At 58.6% G+C, this 22653-nt stretch overlaps 1 protein-coding gene across 1 annotated transcript in view; it reads left to right on the top strand.

The window, feature by feature from the left end:
- The window catches only part of ITPKB (inositol-trisphosphate 3-kinase B), a 95294-nt gene extending 72647 nt beyond the window's left edge, over window positions 1-22647 (top strand). The window contains exons 3-8 of the mRNA XM_024738946.1: window positions 9827-9926; window positions 11275-11488; window positions 15777-15981; window positions 18081-18182; window positions 19841-19912; window positions 21304-22647. Of these exons, the coding sequence (XP_024594714.1) occupies window positions 9827-9926; window positions 11275-11488; window positions 15777-15981; window positions 18081-18182; window positions 19841-19912; window positions 21304-21519 (909 nt within the window). The 3' untranslated portion in view covers window positions 21520-22647. The remainder of the gene's footprint in view (window positions 1-9826; window positions 9927-11274; window positions 11489-15776; window positions 15982-18080; window positions 18183-19840; window positions 19913-21303) is intronic.
- Window positions 22648-22653: the final 6 nt, after the last annotated feature.

The raw sequence follows: 22653 nt of genomic DNA, 5'->3' as shown, positions 1-22653 counted from the left end.
TCTCATCGGTCACGCAGCTGGTAGTATTGTACTCCCACTGTGTGTCCAGCCTGGGGGGGGGCGTCCAGAAGTGTTAGGACAAATTCCGGTTCTCCAGAAGCTTACCCTCTGATGGGAGACACAGCACAGGACACAAGAATCATGAAGTACTCAAAGCCTATCCTGCCAGCGGGGAGGATTCTTGGAATGGCCTGTGGCTGGTCTGAGAGGCTTTATGGAGAAGGTAGGGCCAGTTCACGGACTCCAGCGCCATCAGCTGTGGGGACAGGTGGGATGTGGATAGAGCACCTGCGGGAGCGGGGACCTGGAGGTGGGGTGGGCATGGGACAAGAAGGTGGCCAGCCCTGCAGGATCAGAGAGGGCATCCGAGAGCATGAGCGTAGGAGAGGAGGGTGGGCAGGTGTCTGGGGCGGCCCTCTGTCCCTGGTGGGGGCCTTGATCCCGCCTGTAGGTGGTCAGGGAACTCTTGGTGGCCAGTCGGGCCAGCTGGGCCTGGGCGGACTCCTCAGGCAGGGATTCTGGATGATGGTAGGGGAGGGAGAATGGCAATGAGGGATGGACCTCTGTGTGCCAATCTGGGTGCTACCCTTGTCCCAGAAACTGGGCCTCTGGTTGCGACAGGAAGAAGGCAGCTGCTCAGGGTTTTCCTGGCCCTCGGGAAGGGCCAGCCCGAGCTGAACACTTGTATCAGGAGCTCCTGTTTTTCAACAGGAGCTCTGGGCCCTGACCGGGTCCTACGCTCCAAACCCGGAGCAGAGCAGCCCTCTGATCCGACCAGGAGTGGATGGAGAGGACAGAGCACCCACCCTGAGCGGGTCCCTGCCTCTCATGCCCTCAGTAGCCAAGGGGTCCAGGCCCGCAGGGTCTGGTGAGGGCCCGGCCGTCCTCATTCTCCTGCCCTAGAGCAGCCACTGATGCTTTGGGAGGTACGTCGCCCACCCCACTGCCTCAGCGTGATTCCGACCATCTGTGGGTGGGTTCCCTGCAGGACAGGTGAGGAAACGCTGGGCCAGCCGTAGGACCCTGAACCACTCATCCTGTGGGAACACTGTGTGGGGTGGGGAGAGAGGTAGGGATGAAATTCAACATAACTCAGGTCTTTCTCAAAGAGTGTTTCTGCATTCGGTTTTTAGGGGAGTTTCCTTGTCTGTTAAAGGGGAAAGACGGTTAGTCTTAAAATCCAGATGCTTATTTTTAGCCAGAGCTACCTGTCTTGCCAAGTCCTTGGGCTTTGTTTCTCCTACCCTTGGTGTCTTGGTTTTGAAAGGCCTTCCCTCCTCTGCTCCAGGCTCCCAGCTCACTTTGGCAGGGGTGGGTTTGGCCCCAGCCAGGTTTCTAACCAGGCCTCCAGGACGGAGCTATTGAGCCAGGGGCCCCTACCTGCCTGGGCTCGCACCCAGCTGCCGTCACAGGAGGGCCCTGCCAGGGCGAATACAATGAACAAAGTTGTCTTGCCCTGGCTCTGCCTCCTGGGAGAAGCACAGCCTTTTCCCCAGCGAAGGAAAGAACGATCACTAGGGAAACCCAAACTGCTTTTTAGAAAGACCAAAAGAAGAAAAGAAGGAAGAAAAAAGCATTTTTTCCAAACATGGACAACTCAGTGCCTTTTGCTCAGACTTCTGCAAGGCCAGAACAAAGGCACTGACACAGAATGAACCTTCCTGGGCACGGGCGTCTTCACCCACTTTCAGCGCTTTGTTAATGTGTCTTCCCAAAGTGGGTGTCAGTGAGGCTGTTCTGGGAACCACTTGGAAAGGAGGGCAAGGCGGGTCATTATTCAAGCCTGCCCCATCTGAAAGGTCACTCTTTTGACAAAGCACTTGCTGTTTATCTGAGGCTATTTTTTAACTGGAGGAGAGGCGATGGGGGCCCAGTTATCCTGTTGGCTGAAACAAAACAAAATCCTCGGAGCAAACCAGGAAGCTGTGTGACCTTGAGCCAGTTACTTAACCTCTCTGAACATGTTTCATCATTTGCAGAATGGAGATAAGCATCAGTGCTGTGAGTGAGGATTACATGAAATATTAGCATAGTACCTAGCTACATGTTAGGCATTTAATATGTGATTTCTCTGCCTCTTTCCCCGGACAAGCCAGGTTATCACCACTAACCAGCACATATGCACAGGCATCATAGATACATGCACACGTGTGCAGCAAGGCAAAGGATTCTGGCAATATTGCTTTGGAGAGTCATAGGGTCCAGAGATAATTTCCCTTTTCTGATATTTTAGAGATTTCCCTTCATCTCTTCCACTCAAAAACAACAACAAAAAAAGGATACTCTTTATAATTATCTAAAAATAAAAGTTTGGCAAGTGATCTAACTATTTAAATAAAAAGGGAAGTACTGGAGGAAAGAGTAGGATATTAGGGGAACAGCTCAGATGGGAAGGGGGTTAAGAAGAGTGTGTAAACCCTCTGTATAAAATGAAATCCGTTCAGCAGTCTCACTGTTTATTATGTACTTCTCTGGTGCCTAGCAGAGTTCCACACGTGTGAAATGGCGTTCTTTGGGGAACTCTTCTTTATCCTTTTAGCAACTTTACTGAACTTCTGGACCAGAAACTGGTGTCGAGGCACCTGGACGCCGGCCGGCTCTGCTCTCCCTGAGTCACAGAGCTCGAGGCCCCAGGAGCCGCCCTGTGTGTTCGCAGTTGCCATGAACATCCAAAGGGAAGTTCTGTAAGCAATTAACCACACAATTAGCTCATCTTCTTGCCACCGGCGATGACTGACCCTATGGAAGTGCCCAGCGGATTTTTGCCAGTCTCCCATGCCTTGGAGGAGAAAACTGTTTCAATTAAAACAAAACAAAACAAAACAGACACAGAAGTACAAACAAAGTGAACATCTAAGGTTCACCTGTCCAATGACGGTATACAGAGCACCCGTGTACATGTGTACCACCTCTTCAGTTCTCTCAGAACTGACCAGGTAGAGTGGGCCTCAGGGCAAGTGTGATGTTATCATGCCCAGTTTACAGGTGAGAACGCTGAGGTCGGAGAGGTTCAAAGGCTTGCTCACAGCTGCAGCCGGGAGGTGGCAGAGCCAGGGATCGTTCTAGCTCCAAAGCCTGGGTCGTGTGCTGTCTTCTGGAAACAAAATCCAACGCTGTGGCCTGCCTCAGAGGCAGAGGATTTTAAACACACTCGAGACGGAGGGGAAGAGCGCGTCGCTTCAGCCTGAGTTTGCAGGGAGGAAACAGCGGCAAGCCTGGCAAAGCCAGCGGGAAGGGAAGCTGCAGGAAGGGCCGGCTGCCTTGGGTAAAGAGGCATTGTCAGGAGCTGTCTTCAGGAGGCCTGCTTCTCCAGACAGGAGACAGTGCAGGCACTGCTGGGGCCGACAAGAGGGCAGCAGAGCCCGCAGGACCCTGGAAACTTCAACTTACTTCCAGAGGCCCTGACCAGGTTCCCGCCTGCAGGCCTAGCTGACTGGCCCTGGTGGCCTCTCCAGGACCCGCGGCAGGGGGTTGCCGAGTATCTGGTGGAGCCAGATGCTGGGGGTCCTGGCTGTCGGGAGGGTACACTCGCCCAGAGGAGAGCGGGGTGCAGGCGTGCCCCAGGCACTGTGGGAGCACCCAGGAGGGACAGCTCAAGCAGAGGAAGGGCCTCCGGGGTCTCTGAGCTGCCCGGGGGTTAGCGGAGTCCTTTGCCTCCACTCCATTGCTTGCGAAAAATTCCTGGTGGCGGAAGGTGTCACCCTTGCGGTGTCTGAGGGTGGGCGAGCCAGGGGTCGCCTGCAGAACCTCATGGGCCTGAGAGAACACGTGTTTCCTGAACTGCAGGTACCTCCGTGTGTGGATGGGGGAGGAGAGCTAGGCCTGCAGACATCCTAGGGCATGTGAGGCAGTCCTCCAGCAAAGGAACAGCTGGCCCCCGTGTCACCACCCCTTCTGGGCCGTGCATATCATGCAGCTGATCCTGATGACAGCTAAAGTGTCCTGTGAGTGGGGTGCCTAGAGGCACCCCCAGCCCCCAGCCTCGGCTCTGGGTCCTTGCTTCCCCGCCTTCCTCTCCTCATCTCCACCAGTCCTTTTGGCCTGTTTGATGGAAGTCAAAGAAAGGCCTGCCTTTGAGGTCATCCACTTAGCCTTTTTATTTAAGGCAGTGTTCCCTGCGGCACGAGGCGGATGACTGGCTGGGGGAACCAGCCAGAGGGTGGCGTTTACCCAGGAGCCGTTAGCATCCCTGGGAGGCTTGGAGTCCAGTTTAGATAAACACAGAGTCAGAGACGCTGCCCAGGCTTCCTCCCTTGGGCCCCACTGGCCAGTGGGCCGTTTCCGCGCTGGGCTCTCAAGGGCTCTGGGTGAGTCCAGGCCAGAGGGATGAGAAGCTGCCCTTCCTCGCCAGGGCCGCCCCGGGCGCCCTGAGGCTCTTCGTGCTGAGCGGAGAGGTCGCCACACAGGGGTATCGGCCGTCAGGGAGTAGATGCACGTCTGCTGTGAGGCCAGAAGTCTTCGGGCAAAGAGGAGGAGGGAAAAGTGAGAGCCCCCGAGCCTTCCAAGGGCACCAGTGGCTGGAGAGGGCTCAGCTGGGGTTGGCCAGGTTCTGAAACTCCCTTTCCAGGTGACTTCTGTCACCTCAAGCTTAAAGAGGGGTGGGGTTTTGTTGTTACTAGGCTTTTTCTCCTGCTACAAATCCCTCTCCACATTCTCTGAATATTTCAGCTCCTGTCAAGTCAGGTATGAAGGGAGGGAACTGCCCAGAGCAGCTTCAGAGCCCCAGGCAGTCTCCAGCAGCTCTGAGTAGTAAAGGACCAGCCTCCACTCCCCAGGTCTGGCTGTTTTCTGATCCTTTTGAGCTCCTCTGTGTGAATTAGGGCCCTACCTTTTCCTGTGCAGCCAAAGTAGAGAACATGACCCCACCTCTTACAGAGTGAGGTCAGGGCTGTAGCAAAAAGGCCGTGCCTTGCACTCAAGTAGAAAACAGAGCGAAACAAAATCAGTGCTTATTTAACCCAGGAGTGCAGTCGTCTAGGGATTTGTGGAGCTGGGTCATCCAAGCCCATGAGCCTGAGGTGTCACCTGAAAAACCTCACTTCTGGTCTGCAGCTGGCTTACACCCAGCACAGAATCAAGGTGAGAGCTGTGTGTCGTCAGCCCACCCTGTGGCTCCTTCCCTGCTTAAGAGGCAATCGGCTTTGTGGGGCTTGCCTTTCCCTTGAAGTGCCACCCAAGAACATCCCAAGTGTAACATTCCAGCCACAGTCTAGGAGCGATTAGCTGGTCTGATCTGACTCATGGGAGAGCCTTGTGTCACCTGGTGGCTAAGCTGGAAGTGGCACCTGCCCAGCCCTGGAATGAGACCTACTATCTGGGGTTTTGATGGCCAGCTGTGGAGCCTCTCCCAAAGGCTCTGGGCTCCTCTGCTGAAGAAACAGCCGGAAGACCCCCTACCCCGGAGCACTGTCCTGCCAGCCCAGCGGCCTGGCCGCCCAGGGGAACCTCCTTGAAGGAATCTCCTTGTCCTTCCTGCCCAATCTTCTGTCCCCATCACCTTGCCCAGCGTGCTCTGGGCTGGAAGGACCCCTGCTTGTTGACAGGCACAGCAGTTGGTGAATCGGTTTGAGGTTCCCAGGGTGATGTGGCAACCTACTGGCAGGGAGGAGAATGGAATGACTTTGGCGAAGCAACTCAGCTTGTAAGATTCTTCATCTTACAGAGAAAAGAATCCTATCTACCACCAGGTTGTTTGAAGATGAGAAATGAGGCCGTAAGGAGCCCGGTCCAGCTCCTGTCACATAGCGAGAGCCCATAAGTGATGAGTCATGAACGCTCACGCCAGGCCCAGTGCTGGGGGAGGCTGGCCGTCCGTCCGTCCTGTTGCACATCTAGGGAAAAGAGCCCTGCCGGTGAGATGACCACGGATGCCAGCTTGCAGGGAGTTTCTAAGAGCCATTCCCTTTGCTCTGTCATGCCCAGCGGACTTAGGAAGAACACCCCAGCTTATCCATTAGGTAGGCCATTTTATCTATCAGATCTGCGTGTAAGTAGCGTGCCAGAGTAGAGCTTGGCGGAGTCAGCTAGCTGACTCCTCAGATTTATACAGGAGGACCCCGCCGCCCAGAGAGGCCAGGGGGCCTGTCAGGCGTGTGGAGCTCTGGGGGGCGTTCCAGGAAGGGTCAGCAGAGGGTGTCCAGATGACCCTGGTGATTGGGAGGTGATGGAGGGATGGGGCCAGTGAAATCAACTGGCAGCCAGCGCTGCCGAGGAGGAGGGACCAGGTGCCCTTTGCCACACCGTGTTCAAGGCATTTGAGAGCTGCCTGTGTGTGTGACACAGCTCAGCTTGAGAAATTCGAGAACTGGGACTGTAGTCTGATTGCAGAGAAGTGACTGAGGCTATTGAGACTCTCCCGGGAGAGAAAAGGTGATCAATTCCTCTGGATGGAATTCTTCCAGCTTGTTGGGCTGCCCTCCTTTCCTGCCTCGTCGGCTGTCTTTGGTGGGGAAGAGGACCATTTCTGAGGACTGTGTCTTCCTCCAGCGAGGGGCTTGCAGGGAGACTGTTAGCCCAACTGACCCTCTGGGACCCACCACCTGCAAGCGGCTTCTACCTAGAGTTGGTGGTTCTTAAATGGATGTTGTGGTCTCCCGGGCATCGTAAGGGAATCGATTCTCTGTCATCTCCTGCCCTTTTGTTTCTCTCCACTCCCGTGGGCCGGGGGTAGGGGCGGTGATCACCCTGCCGCCGTCTTTCCTGGGCCTTTCCTGGACCTGCGTTTCTGTTTAATGTTTGGCAGCGACTCTAGGCACTGCCTGGGTGCCGCTATTTAAAACTCACAGGAAAACCCCCTGCTTGCTGCTGCCAGCACAGTCGAGAAATCCCGTGGTGTGCAAACCCGCCCCAGTGGAATATTCCACCTTGGAAGCAGGGGGACTCTCTGGCCTTGGCCATATGGGGCCCAATTTTCATGTTGAAGAAATGCTCCCTTGTGGAGGAGGTGTGGGAAAGAGGAAGCTACGCGGAAAAAATGCCCCATTTACTCAGCTCAGCCGTGTTGGGAGGCTCTTGGATCCCGCGAGCCATCAGAGGACCCCACCCTGGAGCACCCCTCTCCTTTCTGGACCCCTGAAGAGCGGTCCGGGAACTAGAGGTTTTGCAGCTCAGATGCCCCTGCTGGACTCGAACCTGGCTGTTCTCGCCCAGCTCTTTTCCCTCCTGCCTCCCGGGTCCCAGGCCCACTGCCCAGTGTGTCCCCGTGGATCCCCAGAGAGCTGCATCCTGACAGGGTGGGTTTGGTCCAGCCCCAGGCTCCGTGACCTTTATTCCTGAATAACTATGGCAACACCGCCACTTGGCTCCGGACTGACTGTTCCTGGGATGACTTCAGGGGCACCCCTCCTTGAACTCAGACCACTAAGACTCTTCCACAAACACCCCTGTGCCCATGAACTTCTAATGGCTTTACCTCTGGGGCTCGCAGACGCAGCCAGGATTCAGGCCCAGGGCAGCCTGCCTCCCCAACACCACACTGCCCAGAGTCCAAGCGTCTCGGCCCCGCGTGCAGAGCTGGCCTCGCCCTCTAACCCTTATCAGCCACTGCTTCCGGCTCCCATTCCCAGCACATCCGGCCCAACTGCTCCAAAGCCCAGTCCCGGACCTCTGTTCCCACAGGCCCCGCTGCCTGCAATAGTCTTCTTCTGCTCCCTCGATTGTGCCCCCAGCCTGCGTCTGTGGGGTCAGCCTCTGTGATGACCTTCCTCCCCGGCAGGCATCCATCTTTGGAGGCCCCTGACCCCGGCAGCGGGACACATCCTCCCTGGGTCCTCTGCTGGCACCGCATCTGCAAATGCAGTAGGAGGTGACACGCTACAGCTGGGTGATCGTGGCCTTTCTAGTCTTCCTCTGAGGGGCCCTTGCTCTTGGGATGCGAGAGGTCATTTTTCGGAGTCCTAGAGTGTCCACTGATCCAGAGAGCGTGGGGGGGGACCAGTTGTCCATCCCTCACTAGACAGATGAGGAAGCTGAGGCCCTGAGAAGGGGGCATGAAGAAGGGCAGTGTGGGTTTAGTGGTCCCCTGATGGGGGAGTGGCGTGGGATGGGGTCCGCCCTGGATGGAGAATGCTCTGCCCTCCCCCTCCTCCCACCCCACTCTGAACCCGTCGGACCCTCGTCCCCTCTGAGCTCTGTTGCAGGGGTATGACCAGCAGGTGGTGAGAGCTGTGCACTTCTCTTCTGGACAAACCATCACTTGGTTGGTCATCCCATGTAATTAGGTTTTCCCATTGCTGCCCTCGTGCATTGTCTGTCCTGAGTGTTTGTGCAGCCTTCTGGGTGCTTAGATAAGAAACGCTGGCTTTCCTTAGCCTTCTTCGGAGATCTCCATCAGAAGGATCTAGGAAAAACACCCTTGTCGGTGAGGCTGGCCCTTTGTCACATGGCCTGGCAGAGCGCTGACCTCGCTTTAGACTAGGTCTTGGCAGTGGAGTGAGGGTTTCTGGGGTGGGGTGAACATTGCCAGGTTCGGTAGGGAAGAATTCTTCTCCTTAAACAGATTTTTAACTTGAAGCCTTGATGACAGAAGCAGCTGAGTCTCACCAGAGAGAAAAAAACAAAGGAGACTGATTTAACCTCGGGCTCCAGCAGCTGGAGTCAGTCCAGCAACCACAGCGTGGCTGCTAGCAGACGCTGCAGGACAGGGAATGAGGAACCGCCTCTCCAGGGGTCCACTGTCCAGGCAGGAGCACTCCTCACCTCCCTCTTCTGTAGAATTCCCAGCTTCTCCTTCCCAGCGCAGAGCCTTGGGGGTTTACTGTCTGGATTTGCTGGTCAGGGACCCGCTTCTCAGGAGCTTGAAATGCTTCACTTCTCATCACTCCCTTCAGGGGCTCATGTCTGGGGACACTTGATCTTCATGTCTACAGCCCGTTCTTATTAAAGTAACTTAGGGATATTTTTATAGAGAGAAATGTTTACAGCTGGGGATAAAAAGGATTTTCTTTAAAGTAGTCATATAGGTGAAGGTTTAAATGCGGCTTTATCACTTACTTGTCTGAGGCTTGGGTTCTGCAAATGGAAATAATGATTACCTTGCATGCTTGCTGTGAAAATAAAATAAGAAGGTGCTCAATAAATGTTAGTTCTCCTTTCTGTCCAAGGAGCCCCTCCTACACACACACACACATAGAGTTTTTACTTAAGAAATGTCTTGAGAAGGAGAAGTGCAGTGGAGAGAGAGTCCTGCGGGCTGGCTCACCCCTGTATGCACCAAAGCCTTGGAGGCTCTGCTGTCCCCGGGGAGTTCCCTTTAAAGTCTCCTCAAACCTCTCACAGGCAAGAGGTACCTCTGCTGGCACCGTATCTGCAAGTGCAGTAGGAGGTGACACGCTGCAGCTGGGTGATCGTGGCCTCCCTGGTCTTCCTCTGAGGGGCCCTTGCTGTTGGGATGCAAAAGGTCATTTTCTAGAGTCCTAGAGTGTCCACGGATCCAAAGAGCATGTGGGACCAGCTGTCCATCCCTCACTAGACAGATGAGGGAACTGAGAGGGGGCACAAAGAAAGGCAGTGCGGGTTTAGTTGTCCCCTGATGGGGAAGTGGCGTGGGATGGGGTCAGCCCTGGATGGAGAACGCTCTGTCCTTCCCTTCCTCTGTTCCCAGAGCCTGTCAGATCCTTGTCCCTTTGATTCTGGGTGTTTTGCTCAGCCTGTTTGTAGAATGGGACAAAGCCCATAGATGCATGCCACGTAGTTGATGGAGGTGAAGTCCTCAGACTCACCTCTTGTCCTGTGCCACAGGCAGGGGGCTCCCCGGTTTTGAATTCATCCTAACCAGAAAGTAGTAGTTCTGTTTCTAATGTAGAGCTTTTCGTTTGCTTGTTTCTAGAGCAAATCATGGAGGAAAATAAAAAACATGGTGCATTGGTCTCCCTTTGTCATGTCCTTCAAGAAGAAGTACCCCTGGATCCAGCTGGCAGGACACGCAGGTAGCCACAGCTCTCCCGGACTTTCTGACAGGATGTCCGGCTCTCTGGGGAGGCGTCCAGCGCGTGTGGGGGACGGGCCTGGCCCTGGATGCTCCCGGGGATGAAGCATCTGAACAGGTGCTCCCCGAGAGACTTCGTGGTCTGCAGTCGCAGGCATACTTGAGAGACGGGCCTTAACACTGCCTCAAAAATGCACATGGACACCCGCCCTCTCCACAGTCTGTGCCACCTCTTCACAAATCACACACATTCCCCCCTCAGTCTCTCTGTCTCTTTCAATCTCTTTCTTTCAATCTCTCTTCCATTTTAACTCAATAAAACAGTTGAAGTCATCAGTCTTTATAGCTTGCCTGCCATTTGTCACCTGGGACAAAGAGACAAAGCTAAGTGCTTCCCTGAGTGCCTGTTGTATCCCCTCATCAAGGTGTTCCTCTGGGTGACAATACGTATGTAGATATAGTGTCAGCCCCGAAGGAGCTCGTAGCTGGTGGGAGAGGCAGGCAGGTCGCCCCAAGAGTGTTAAGACGTAGTGGAGTACCGGCTGCAGTGGCCACGCCCTGGGCTAGCCGTGAGGTCTCCAGGTGGCCCCTCAGTGACAGGGGAGGATGTCTAGGGCTGTCTAGCCCACTCATGGTGGTCCTTTGGTGGGCATCGTCCCCAGGGGACAATTCAGTGGCCGCCCGTGGATTTCAGGCCAGCACAGGGTCTGACATTTTTTTTTTACACCCTTAACCACGTTGGCCCAGACCCCAAGGCAGGTGGATGGACACCCTTCCTCAATACTTACCTGAGGGTGTGGCTCAGAAGGAACACCACCCAGCTCTGCAGAGCCTTGGACCGCTGCTTCTCAGCCGGTCTCCCTCTCCTGGCGCTAAATCCGGTTCTAACAAGGCTTCTCCTCCACTGAGACCGGAGACACTTTCGTGGCTGGGAAGCAGGGTCCATGGTGGGGTTGGGAGGTGGTAGTCGCACAGAGAGGGGTGAATAGGTCCTGGCACAGACCTCTCACTTCGTCTTGTTCACCCTCCTGCGGTGAGCACTGGTGTGCTTCCATCTTCAGAGGAGGAGCCTGGGGTCGGGGAAGTCCGGGAGCCAGCCCAGAGTTGCCTGTCAGGGCCCGGGGTGTGGCCGGGGCAGGGCGGGGACTGGGACTTGCACCCACTCCGCTTAAAGGGCTCGGTCCACCGGTGGAGACCGGGGCACACCTTCAGCCCCGCGCTTGGCAAGCTCCACGGCATCCCCGAGAGGCCCGGGCCCTGTGACGGAGGGCATGCCTGGCAGGGGCGGGGGTCAGAGCGGGGAGGGCTCAGGCTGGGGACCCAGGGCCTCCTCCCACCTTGCTGTGCAGGGAGCTTCAAGGCGGCTGCCAATGGCAGGATTCTGAAGAAACACTGTGAGTCGGAGCAGCGCTGCCTGGACCGGCTGATGGCCGATGTGCTGAGACCCTACGTGCCTGCCTACCACGGGGACGTGGTGAAGGACGGGGAGCGCTACAACCAGATGGACGACCTGCTGGCCGACTTCGACGCGCCGTGCGTGATGGACTGCAAGATGGGCGTCAGGTGAGGCAGCCTCCTCAGATGGGGCACACCCGCCCCTCAGCCCCCAGCTGGCCGTGCGGCAGATACCAGGCACGGCATTCCAGGCTTCCAGGAGGCCGGGCTTTCTGGGCTGTCCCTGAGGCCTCATGTGGACGAGGCCGGGCCAGGGGTCTGGTTGGACCCCGCTCTGGTCATCTCACATATGTGCTGGCTTTGCTCAGGACGGCCCCTTCCCTTCTCTGGTGAGCCAGGGGCCGGCGGGGTAGGGGCCGGTAGCCGGTAGCCGGTGGGACCAGAAACGGGACCTGGTGGATGCGGAGCCTCCCCAGGGAGAGGGCAGAGAGAGCTGCCCATCTGGTCAGGTGGGATGGCTGGGGAGAGCAGGGGGCGGCTTCCTGTTAATGTGGGCTGCGAGGGGGAGACTGGAGTAGAGGCTGTTCTCATCCCATCCTCCCCCACCCCCCACACCCCAACACCGAGCCAAAGAGGCAGCCGGTTAGCAGATTGTGTTGATCTGCCAGAAGAGACTTGCGCCTGTCATAAGGGTGCAGTGGAGGAGAGAGGAGTGCGAGAGGCCCTGACAACAGTCACCAGCTTGCCACATTCTGGACTGGGGCTGGCGGTGACCCCAGCCCAGTGGCTGCGTGGTCCAGGGCACAGGGCCAGATGGGTATGTGGGCATGTGTGTGGAAATGGGTGTGTCCCCCCACACACCAGGCTCCGCCCAGAGAAGACCTGGGAGGGAAGGAGGCGGGAGGAGTGGGCTGGAGAAGACAGGAAGTGGGGGCAGAGCCAGGAGGACCCGAGCCCCAGGTGCTTGTGCTCTGGGCCCTGCTTTGGCAGCAGGGTTTTCTCATCTCCTCTCAGACTCTGACTATTCCAGTCTCAGGAGTCGTGGAGTAGGTCCTCCCCGGCGGGTCAGCGGCTGGTGAAGTCCTCTGAAGCCTCAGAGAGCCGCCGACTGCAGGTGGCCAGACGGGACGGCCAGACATGGGCCTCCTCCATCCGGCCCGCCGCTCTCCGGGGAGACCAGGCTCCGAGACGCAGAGCTCACAGCTGGAGCCTGCGTTTACCTTGGATGGTTTAAGCGGTTTTATTTCTTATAAGAGGAGTTTGAGAAAGGGGTGTGTGGTGTGTGTGTGTGTGTGTGTGTGTGTGTGTGTGTGCGCGCGCGCGCCCGCAGGAAAGAAGCAAGCCAAACCAGTCAGTTTTCCTTCCTTCCTCATTCCTCCTGGGAATTGTGTCATAAAATCAGACCCTGACCCTGCAGGCGGACCCGCTGTGTTCCCTTGGCTTGGCCCCGAGGGCAGGGAGGAAGGGGTGGGGAAGTAGAGACCCTACTCTCTGCACTGTCCCCAGCCTCTCCCTCCCTCCATCCAGGGGTCTCACCATCTCCAGCCCACACGGAGAAGATAGAATGTCCCTCCAGCCACCACTCGGCCACTGCTCTCCCCAGAGTCTTATTTCTGTCCCTGGAAGGCCTTCCCGTGGTGCACCAGGATGTGCCCTCTCAAGGGGAGACACATAAATATTCTGATCGGTATTCACTCAGACCGGGGCCAAAAAAAGTACACCCTGTGGGTAGAACGTGTGGCCAGTCCTAAAAGGCTGCCATGGTGCCTGTCTGTTCCCTGGGAGGCTGCTGGGGACAGGAGCCCCCTCTCTTACCAAGGCTGCCCCATCCCCCTGCTGCCTGGAGCTTCTGTCCCACTGCACCCAGGGCTCTCAGGAGAGACCCAGAGTGACCAGCAAGGCTGGGACGTGTTTAACCCAGTCCTGGGCAGGGCCGCCTGGAGGCTGAGGGAGGAGGTGTGTGAGGATCCCCTATGGAGGGGAGGAGGTAGGTCTCCCCAGGACCAGTCCCACCCCAGCACCCCCTTCCCTGTCTCACGGGTCCTGAGGACGGGGTGGAGGCCCTTCTGTGCTCCGAGCGCTGGGTGTTCCTTACAGCCGCCCTGGCAGATGGGACCATCCAGTCTGAGCAGTCCCTTTGACACCAGAGGCTAAGGGACTCCCCAGGGCCACGCAGCCACACAGCCTGCCTCTGCACCAGGCCTCTGAATACCAGGTCGAGCCTGGGCTGCAGCTTGGCACTTCCAAGGGTTCTGTGCTTGCCAGAGGGAGGAGGCCGCAGCCCAGGGCCACCACCAACCCTGAGTCCGGGGCATGAGAGGTTGAGACTTGTCACAGACTTGTCCCAGTGGTGGAAGGGCTGACTGGTCAGCAGGCCCAGCCATGGTGAGGCCTGAGGAAAAGGTGATGCAGCCACCTGTAGTGTCCTAACGAGGGGTGTCTTGGGACCCCGGTTCCACATGGACATAAGCTCACATTGCTCTAGGGCGTTTTCTTAGGTTTGACTCCGTATCTCTTGTGTGTCATGTAGCCTGCCGTGGAGAATCAGGAGTTTCTTCCCGACCTCTGGACCAGGGCTGGCAGGTGGAGACCAGAGCTGTCTGTAGCACCTGTGCCCTGGTGGGAAGCAGGTTGGAGAGAGCATGGTGGGAAGTGGATGGCTTTGGTGTATCACCTGTTGGCTCCCCATGGGCTGGCTGACCTTCCTGCTGGGGTGGGCAAGGTGGGCCGGGCCAGTGTCAGGACACCAGGGTTGGGGAGGCTTTGCAGCTCACCTCCCGGTGGATCCCTGACCCCACCACCAGGCTCGTGACCCCTGTGGGCATCTCTGCCCGGCCCTTTTCCTCTCCCAGAGGGCGACCAACTCTGCCCAGACTGTGCTGCACAGGCCCTTTCTGGAGCAAGCCCCATGTGGAAAGGGATTTGACGGTGAGGGCTGCTTCCTGCTTAAGGAACTACTGAGAAGTCTTTGCAGAAGTGCAACACCCACCCACCCGCAGGCCCCTGCAATGCGCTCAGGAGCACTGGGGATGGCAAACCCTTTGCCCACCATGCAGCACACACACACAGATACACACATGGGCCAGCATGACACAAGTCCATGCAAAAGCAGCCTGCCTCACAGCTCTGCATTGTAGCGCTCATCGGCACTGACCTGGCTCTGCACGCGGTAGCGTTTGTACGTGCACGTGTGTGTGTGTGTGTGTGTGTGTGTGTGTGTGTGTGTGTGTGCAAGGGCACAGCCAAGGACAGAACCTCCGTATGGTCTGCATCACCCGCTGGAAGGTCCTAAACGACCAGACCCAAGTTCACCACCAAGGATTTGCTTTTTTCTTGAAAGAGTTGCTACAGTGGTTCTGGAAACTTATCTTTTAAAGGATTTGACCAGTCTGTTCTGGGTCCCAAGCCGGCAGGTTGGAGGTATGGTGGGAAGTGGTAGAGCAAGGCCCCGGGGACAGATGGAGAGTGGAGGCTGGGCCTGCTGTCACAGGCCGCTGTGTGGGCAACGCCCACGCACACAGGCCCAGGGAGATGACTTCCCTCTACTCAACTGATGCTGCGGATTCCTGTTTCAGGAAGGGTCACAGGCAGCAGCTGAGCCCACTGTGGGGGAGAAGGGGAGCTTCAAATAGAAGCAGGGAGGAGGGTGGGCGTCTGTGATGTGCAGCAGAGGTGACTCACCCCGTTGGCGAAGGGGCCAGGGAGGCGGCCTGGGGCCGGGAAGCCGGTCTCGGGCTGCCCAGATCCTGTACTGTCCCCAGTCCTGTTACCTCTGCCAGTTCCTAGGGGACCCTACCAGCCCGTGCGGAGGTCAGGGCGGTGAACTGTTTACTTGGCCACGTTGTCTTGAGGCCTGGGGTCCGAGGGGCAGGAAGAGCCCAGCACGTCTCTGTGGTAGAAAAAGAGCCCCGAGGCTTTGCCTCCCATCACGGGCTTCTCCCTCCAGCACTGGGGCCACTTCGGAGGCCGCCTTCTGGCCTGAAGTTGCCCCCTCTTCGGAGAGAGCCCTTAGGCTGCCGGGGCACCAGGGAGATGTGGACGAAATGCACTCCGCGACTCACACAGGTGCTGGCTTACGAAGCCCTCGCCTCGTGGAAGGCAGCCGGGGGGACAGCTGGATCCTGCGGGGACCCGCCCTCAGCCCCCTGCCCCACCCTCACGCCAGCAGGACGAGCCGCCAAGCTGCCCCTCTTCCTCGCTCCTCTGCTGGTCCTGTGAGGTGCCCAGAAGGAAGAGCTCCTTGGGCTTTGTCGGGCCTTCCCAGCGCTCTTGGAACGAAGCTGCTCGCATTAGGCAAGGCTGGCCCGTGCTTGGTTGACAGCCAGGCCCAGCGCAAGCAGATGTGCGCCTGTCCGGGACGAGGCTGACTTGGCTAAGCTGACTGCCGCCCTCGGGCAAGGCACCAGTGGGCCTCACTCTGGACACTGGCCCTCACGTGGCTTCCCCTCCCTCCCAGGACCTACCTGGAGGAGGAACTCACCAAGGCCCGGAAGAAGCCCAGCCTCCGGAAGGACATGTACCAGAAGATGATAGAGGTGGACCCAGAGGCCCCTACCGAGGAGGAGAAAGCCCAGCGGGCTGTGACCAAGCCGCGGTACATGCAGTGGAGGGAGACCATCAGCTCCACGGCCACGCTCGGGTTCAGGATCGAGGGCATCAAGGTGAGGACAGCCGGCGGTGGCCTGAGCCGCCCCGCTCCTGGGTGGGGAAGGGACTGGGTCCTGGGGCTCCAGCAGCATTCACCCAGCGGTCCTGGCTGCTCTCAAGACCCTACAGAGGCTGTAAGATTCCTCCCCATATGGACCCAGGGCATGGGCAGCCAGCCCCCAGGGACAGACATCTGGGGAAACCGGCCTACTCCTTGGTCTGGGTCTGGGTGGGATGGCCATGTAGGGGGCTGGGGCCTCGGAGCAGGGCTGGCTTCTAGCCCCACCCAGCGTTGAGCCCTCCGCCGAGGACCCTACATCTAGCCCAGACCATGCCCAGCACTGAGAACCCCACCCACCCAGGAGGCAGCTTGCTGCATGCCAGTGCCGGGAGCTGGCTCATATTCTGCCCAGGGCCCGAAAATCAGGACTGGCAGTGAGATGCAGCCAAGAGAGGGAGCGTGCCGGCTGCCTCTGACATCCGAGCCATCTGCCTGGGAGGCAGAACTAGGCGCTGCTCCTCCGGTCACCAAGCCCCTCTGGGGAGGCTGCACCGAGGCCACTCCCAGCATCGGGGCCACCTCATTGTCTTTTCTTTCCTCTCACTCTCCCAAGAAGCACCTGAGAATGCTCTCCCTAGACCCAGGCTCCCACACGCCTCCTTTGCTGCTAGATTGGAGAGCCTCTGCTCGGACACACGCTTCACCCCAAGGAGCAGGGCTGTGAGGCGCTGGCCCCTCGGTCTCGGGCAGCCGTCCCTCTCAAGCAGAGGACAGTCCGAGCGTACTCGGGTTTCTGTTTTCTGCCCATTCTTGGCCCACGTTGGCCAGCCCTCGAGTCAGAGTAGGGCAGCGGGGAGCCCTGACTCATGAGCGAGAGAAGCTAGGACAGCCTCCTTGCCGATGGCGTTGTCTGGAAGTTCCTGCGGGGCAGTGCCTCACTGCCGATGGTTTCGAGTGGGGCAAAGTTTTCGCCTTCCCCTGTGACAGCTGCTTTATGATCTCTAGGCTTGAGAAAGCCATCTGCCCCTCCCCTGTCTTCTGAAATCGGCTTTTGCTGTATTTTTGGATCCAGTGGGAGAGTAAATTATACGCTCATCCTCTTCCTCTTAAGGCTCCTTTCCTTTCTGTATCTGTTTGAAACAGTCTGCTTTGCCCTTGACCTCTCTCTCCGTCTCTCGCTGGATCTCCTGGTCTCTGTCCACTGTCCAGCTGCAGGAACGGCCGACAGCCCATCTTCTCGGGCTGCGGGCCACCAGCTCCGAAAGAAGCCAGCTGCCTTCACCAGCACACCCCCGCCTCCCCCATCCCTGGTCCAGGAAAGGCCCTGCAGAGACCCCTGTGGGGAGGGCCCAGCCCTCGGCTCTCTCCCTCTGCCCAGGGTCCTGCCTATTCTTGCAGGGGCAGCGGCAGCGCTCAGCTCCACCCTGGTGGTGCACAGACGCACGTCTGGGGGCCTAGTGGAGCCAGCCTTTCTCACCCTTTGATCTTAAAGAACAGCTTTCCTCGTAGAGATGCTGAGCCCCACGTGTTGCCTGAACAACCTGGAACAGACATAGTACCGGGCTCAGGAAGTGGAGCCATTCCGTGCTCTGGGTGGGGAAGGGAGCGGGACGGGCTGTGTTTTATCCTTGCTTTCAGGGAGCCTAAGTAAGAGACCTTCCATTACAAGGGAATAGAGCTGAGCTTGGGGCGAGGAACGCCTCTCTCCTGTGGTGAGGGAGGGTGTCCCTGGGCAGCAGGGACCTTCAGGCACCCCGGTTCTAGGGACCCAGCCCCTCGTGGAAGCAGAGGCCCGTGCATCTCCCTCAGCCCCCAGTTGCTCACACTCAGGACCCTCAGGATGGACGGGTGGGCCCCGCAGCCTCACTCCTCCAGTCTTGGTCCAAGCGCCCCTCGGGCCTCCGGGCCTCCCTAATGCCGTTTACTCTGCCTGGGATGCTGGTGCCACCCGCTTTGTTCTCCTCAGCCAGGGCGCATGACAGGCTCCCCCGTGCCGTGCGGTCGGATTGACCACGCGGCGCCTGCCTCCTTGTGCCCCGTGTGGGCACCTGGCTGCCCGGGGGTCAGCCTGGGGCTCGTGGCTCTGAGGCACTGTGTCATTCTCCTTCTCAGAAAGAAGATGGCTCCGTGAACCGTGACTTCAAGAAGACCAAAACGAGGGAGCAGGTGATCGAGGCCTTCAGAGAATTCACTAAAGGAAACCGGAACATCCTGGTGAGTCGGGTGCCCCCTGTGAAGGGGTCGGGCCGTGTGGTCTCCGGGCAGGGGTAGCTGCACCCCCTCTGGAGGTTCTTGCCCAGCCCGAGACAGAACCGAGGTTCCCACACAGAAAACCCTGGCCCCAAGCTTCTGCTTGGAAGGTGAGGAGGGAGGTGGTGTGGTTGTCAGCCCATCCAGCGGGTGAACACGCGCTCACTCTTTCCCTTAGCCAGCAGCTCAGCTCCCAAAAACGTCTCCATCCCCTTCAGAGCAACCCCTTCCGATGCCCGTATTCCTCTAAGGCCAAGTATTGTGCCAAGTGCTCATCAAACCCTCGTAGCAGCCCTCTGCCGCGGGTTGGCATCCTTATCCCCATTTTACAGATGAGGAGACTGAGAGGTCAAGGGCACACAGCGAGGAAAGGGGGAGCTGGAGCTCACACCCAGGTGGGCCGGCAGCCTGCTGGTCCCTGCGCTTCTAGGCCTGGCTGGGCCTCCACCAGGCTGAGACTGAGCGAGGGAGGTGGGCGGGCATTGCGGGGCGAGGTGCCGTGTCACCCTCCCCAGCCAGAACTGATGGGCTCTCTCTGAGCCTGGAGGTGTGGGTGGCAGAAGTTCACAACAAAGTGACTTCATTCGCCGCAGGCAGGCTGCTGGACAGAGGCTCTGAGCACTGAGATCAGCTGAGGTAGGGTGTGTTGAGTCCCCACACCCCAAGGACAGGGCGCCCTGTGACACTCAGAGACCTGGGTACACCAGGGACCTGAGCCCTGGAGCCCCTGTGAGAGGCACCATCCCCTGCACAGGCTCCTGGGATGCTGAGTGGGGAGGGCTGGACCCAGACAGCCTTTCTCCAAGGAGCCTCAGCACCGGCTGGAACTGGGGAGTTTCCCTACCCACCTTTTCCAGCTGGGAGACTTCGCTTGGCCATGGTAAGAGCTGAGGCTTCAGTCACGGGACAGGCACCCCAACTCGTCCATAGCTGGAGCCTCTGGACGCCGGGTCAGCGGCCGGGGAGGATTCCGGCTCCTCAGCAGTTTGCCACAGAACGCGTGCTGCCTGCGCCCGGACGAGAGGGATTATTCCTGGTCCTGAGCCCCAGGCTGGCGCTGCTTCAAATGGGCATCAAGGGACCCTATGTGCCTGTGTGCGACAGGCTTCCCTCGCAGCCCCTGGGGAGGGCGGGCACCCCCAGGGCCAGCACAGCTCTGTGGAGAGGCCACTGGCAGAGATATTTGTGGCTCTGGCTCTCTTATTCTGTCCTTTTCAAGCGTTCAGGGCACTGAAGTTTGTATCAGGAAGACAAGCACCATGGCAACCGGGCTCTCTGGGTGCTGCCTCCACACTGCTGGCGTTCCAGGATAGACTTAACCCTCATGTGAGGGGCTCCTGGAGGCCTCCGGGCTGCTCGGGAACTGTCCCCCGCTCCCCCGTCCCCAAACCGCGCCTCCTGTCACAAAGCAGTGTGTAGTGGAGGGAGTGTGGGACCAGAGCCCCAGCCGCTCCACCTTCTTTGGGCCTCAGTTTCTTCATTTCTAGATGAGGAGGTTGGAATAAGCAGGGTGTAAGGCCCTCTCACGCTGATGCTCAGAGACTCTAACGGGCTGATTAGCACCTAAAATCCACCTCCCACACCCACGTGTTTAAAAATCTGGTCATCTTTTCTGTTCCCAGATCGCCTACCGGGACCGGCTAAAGGACATTCGGGCCACCCTGGAAGTCTCTCCCTTCTTCAAGTGCCATGAGGTAGGTGTGGGGCTTTGTCCTCGGGGACGGACAGCCATGTTCCGTGTGGTTGGCCACGACCCCTGGGCACGCCCGCCTGAGCTGTGTGCCTGACCCCGGTGCTAGCAGACCTGCTTGCTCCTAGACGGGCCGCCCATAAGGAAGGAGTGGGGCATACGGAGGGCCGTCTCGGCCTGGCTCTGCCCTGTGTAGCTGCACTGGGTCCGGCCATCCTGGAAATGCCCTCTTCTTTCTTTGTCCTCACTGAAGCCCAGTGTCCCTGGGTCCTTGGCTTCTCCTGGGGTCTCTCTGTCTTCTTAGCTTTGTGCAGCGTGCAGAGCTTCCTCCAGCTGGCCTGCTTTCTCTGGAGGACAGCCTGGGGCCAAGGCTGAAAGGACCTGAGGCCGAAGAGCCGCCCATGACCTCCTGCGTGGACGGAAGGACCCGCGGCTGCCCACTTGGCAGCCCCAGGCTTCGTCTCACGGCTTTGCCCCCCTTTCTTCAGCACTTTGCTGTTACTTCCTGAAAAACTGTTTTGCTGTACTCTTTCTGGAGTTTCACTTGGAAACTTCAGGTCTAGACTGAGGCCAAAGGAACTGGGGCTTCTGCTTTTTTCCATCCGGGAAGAGAAAGCCCCCTTCTCTGAGCTCAGCACATCCAGGGGGTCTTCCCTGCCCTGGCCAGGGCCCTGGGAGCTAGAATGACATTTCAGCGCCTCCCCACACCCCCACGTCTCCTTCGGGCCTCACACAGGTGACCCAGGGGGTTGGAGGGTGTGTTCATATTTGGGAAAGCGCCTTACCCCGCGCAGGTGCTCTGACCACAGCAGGGAGGGGTCTTGGTGCCCGCTGTCCCTGGCAGAGACTGTGAGCAAAGACCAGCCTCAGAAGCCCTGTCTGCCCAGGACTTGCAGCAGGTGTGCTCCCGGGCTGGGGGTGACCTGAGCCTGGCGGCCCGCCCTCCCCGAGGGGCTGTGAGTGCCTTGGGACAGGGTCCTTTCCGGTCTCCCCACAGACAGGCGTGTGGCATCTCCTTGGCACCTCCCCCTCGGGCAGTTGGGTGGCACTCAGAGATGCTGAGGGATGGGTCAGCTGTGGTCTAGAAATAGAGGAAAGTGTGCAGGTTGGGACTGGGGGATGGGGACGGGGTCTGCCCTCCTGGACATTCCTCCCTGGCAGTGTGGGCGGTCATCGTTCTGGGTCCCATGTCCCCCGTCCATGGCGTGGCCACTCGGGCAGGCTCTGCCGCTCAGGTGAGAATGGGGGACAGAGCCCATCGGCTGAGCAAAGCTCGCTCCACTTCCCTGAGGTCTCAGGCTTTTTTCCAAGCCCCCCTAAGGTGCCGGCTTGTTGTCTGGAGGGCAGGGCGGGGCCCCGGCCCTTTCCCTGCCTCACCCCCCTGCTCCCCTCCAGGTCATCGGCAGCTCCCTCCTCTTCATCCACGACAAGAAGGAACAGGCCAAGGTGTGGATGATCGACTTTGGGAAAACCACGCCCCTGCCCGAGGGCCAGACCCTGCAGCACGACATCCCGTGGCAGGAAGGGAACCGGGAGGACGGCTACCTGTCGGGTCTGAACAACCTCATCGACATCCTGACGGAAATGTGCCCGGGCGCCCCCCTCTCCTGAGGCTACCCTCCGCCCCACCTCGTCGCCACCCTGGCGTCTTCTCCCCCTTGCTTCCCTTCTCCTTCTGAATTTTTCCTTCACTTCCACCTGGGTGCAAGCCCTAGAACTGACCCTCCCGAATGGCACTACAAAACACTTTGTAGACGAGATGAGATTTTCTAGTTACTGCCTGATTGAAGGGTTTGGAGCCGGGGCTTCCGTTTTGCTTTCTCAATAGGATCTCTTACTGGCAGAGAAATGCCCAAACCCAGTCTTGGCCGCCTGCAGGGAGGTCAGTAGGGTTTAGACCTGGAGGGAGGTTCAGGTAGCCGTGGGGTTCCTGGCTCCAGCTAACAGAAGAGCCCCCCACCCCCAAGCGGCTGGGCAGGTTACCTGTGGAGGCCTGCTGCCCCCTGGTGGCCAGTGAGTGCTATTGGCACCACTGTTAGGCACAGCCGGTTCCTGCCCCATCCTCTCAGCCTGGGGATGGGCTGGTGTTGTAAAAATAGGTGCCTGGTGCCAGGCTTTCTGGTATTTGGGGCACAAAACCACTGGGAACAGAATGTTGGCCATGAATAAAGTACCCTCTGCCTAGCAGCCTGGGGACTCCGAGAGATGCCGTGGTGGCCTTTGTAGGGCCGCTAAAGCAGAGACCCCATCCATCCGGTATTGAAACCCTCCAGCATTGGGACAGACCCAGGAGCCAGAAGTCCAGACCCAACTTGACTGTGCTCTCTGACACTGGCCTTCCCAGGAGGGGGCAGGCAGGAGCTGCGTTCTCCCGTCTGTGATTTTCGCCCGTGAATTCAGAGGGACATTCTGCAACCCTGAGCTTCCAGGGATGCCACCCAACCCCCAGAGCCACTTGTACCTCCCACTCCCCGCCTTGCTGTGACAGGGTCCTCAGGGCTGGAGGGCAGTGGGCCAGGGCCCAGGCAGCCCCAGGGGAAAAAAGACAGAACCTGCCAAGGACATTCCTCTCCTGTCCCCTCACCTCCCAACTTCCTGGTGCCAGGTGGTCCACCTGCTGCACACCCAGGCTGCTCGTGAGGCCCAGGGTCCCCAGCAGTGATGGGGCAGAGCTCCAGGCCAGCGCTAAGCAGGGAGGAGGCAGGAAGCTGGCTTTCTGCCCTCATTCCCCCACCCCCCACCCCC

Source organism: Neophocaena asiaeorientalis, unplaced genomic scaffold (genome assembly GCF_003031525.2).
Source record: "Neophocaena asiaeorientalis asiaeorientalis breed wild unplaced genomic scaffold, Neophocaena_asiaeorientalis_V1.1 scaffold347, whole genome shotgun sequence".
NCBI lineage: Eukaryota > Metazoa > Chordata > Mammalia > Artiodactyla > Phocoenidae > Neophocaena > Neophocaena asiaeorientalis.
This window is presented reverse-complemented; position numbering and strand designations above follow the sequence as displayed.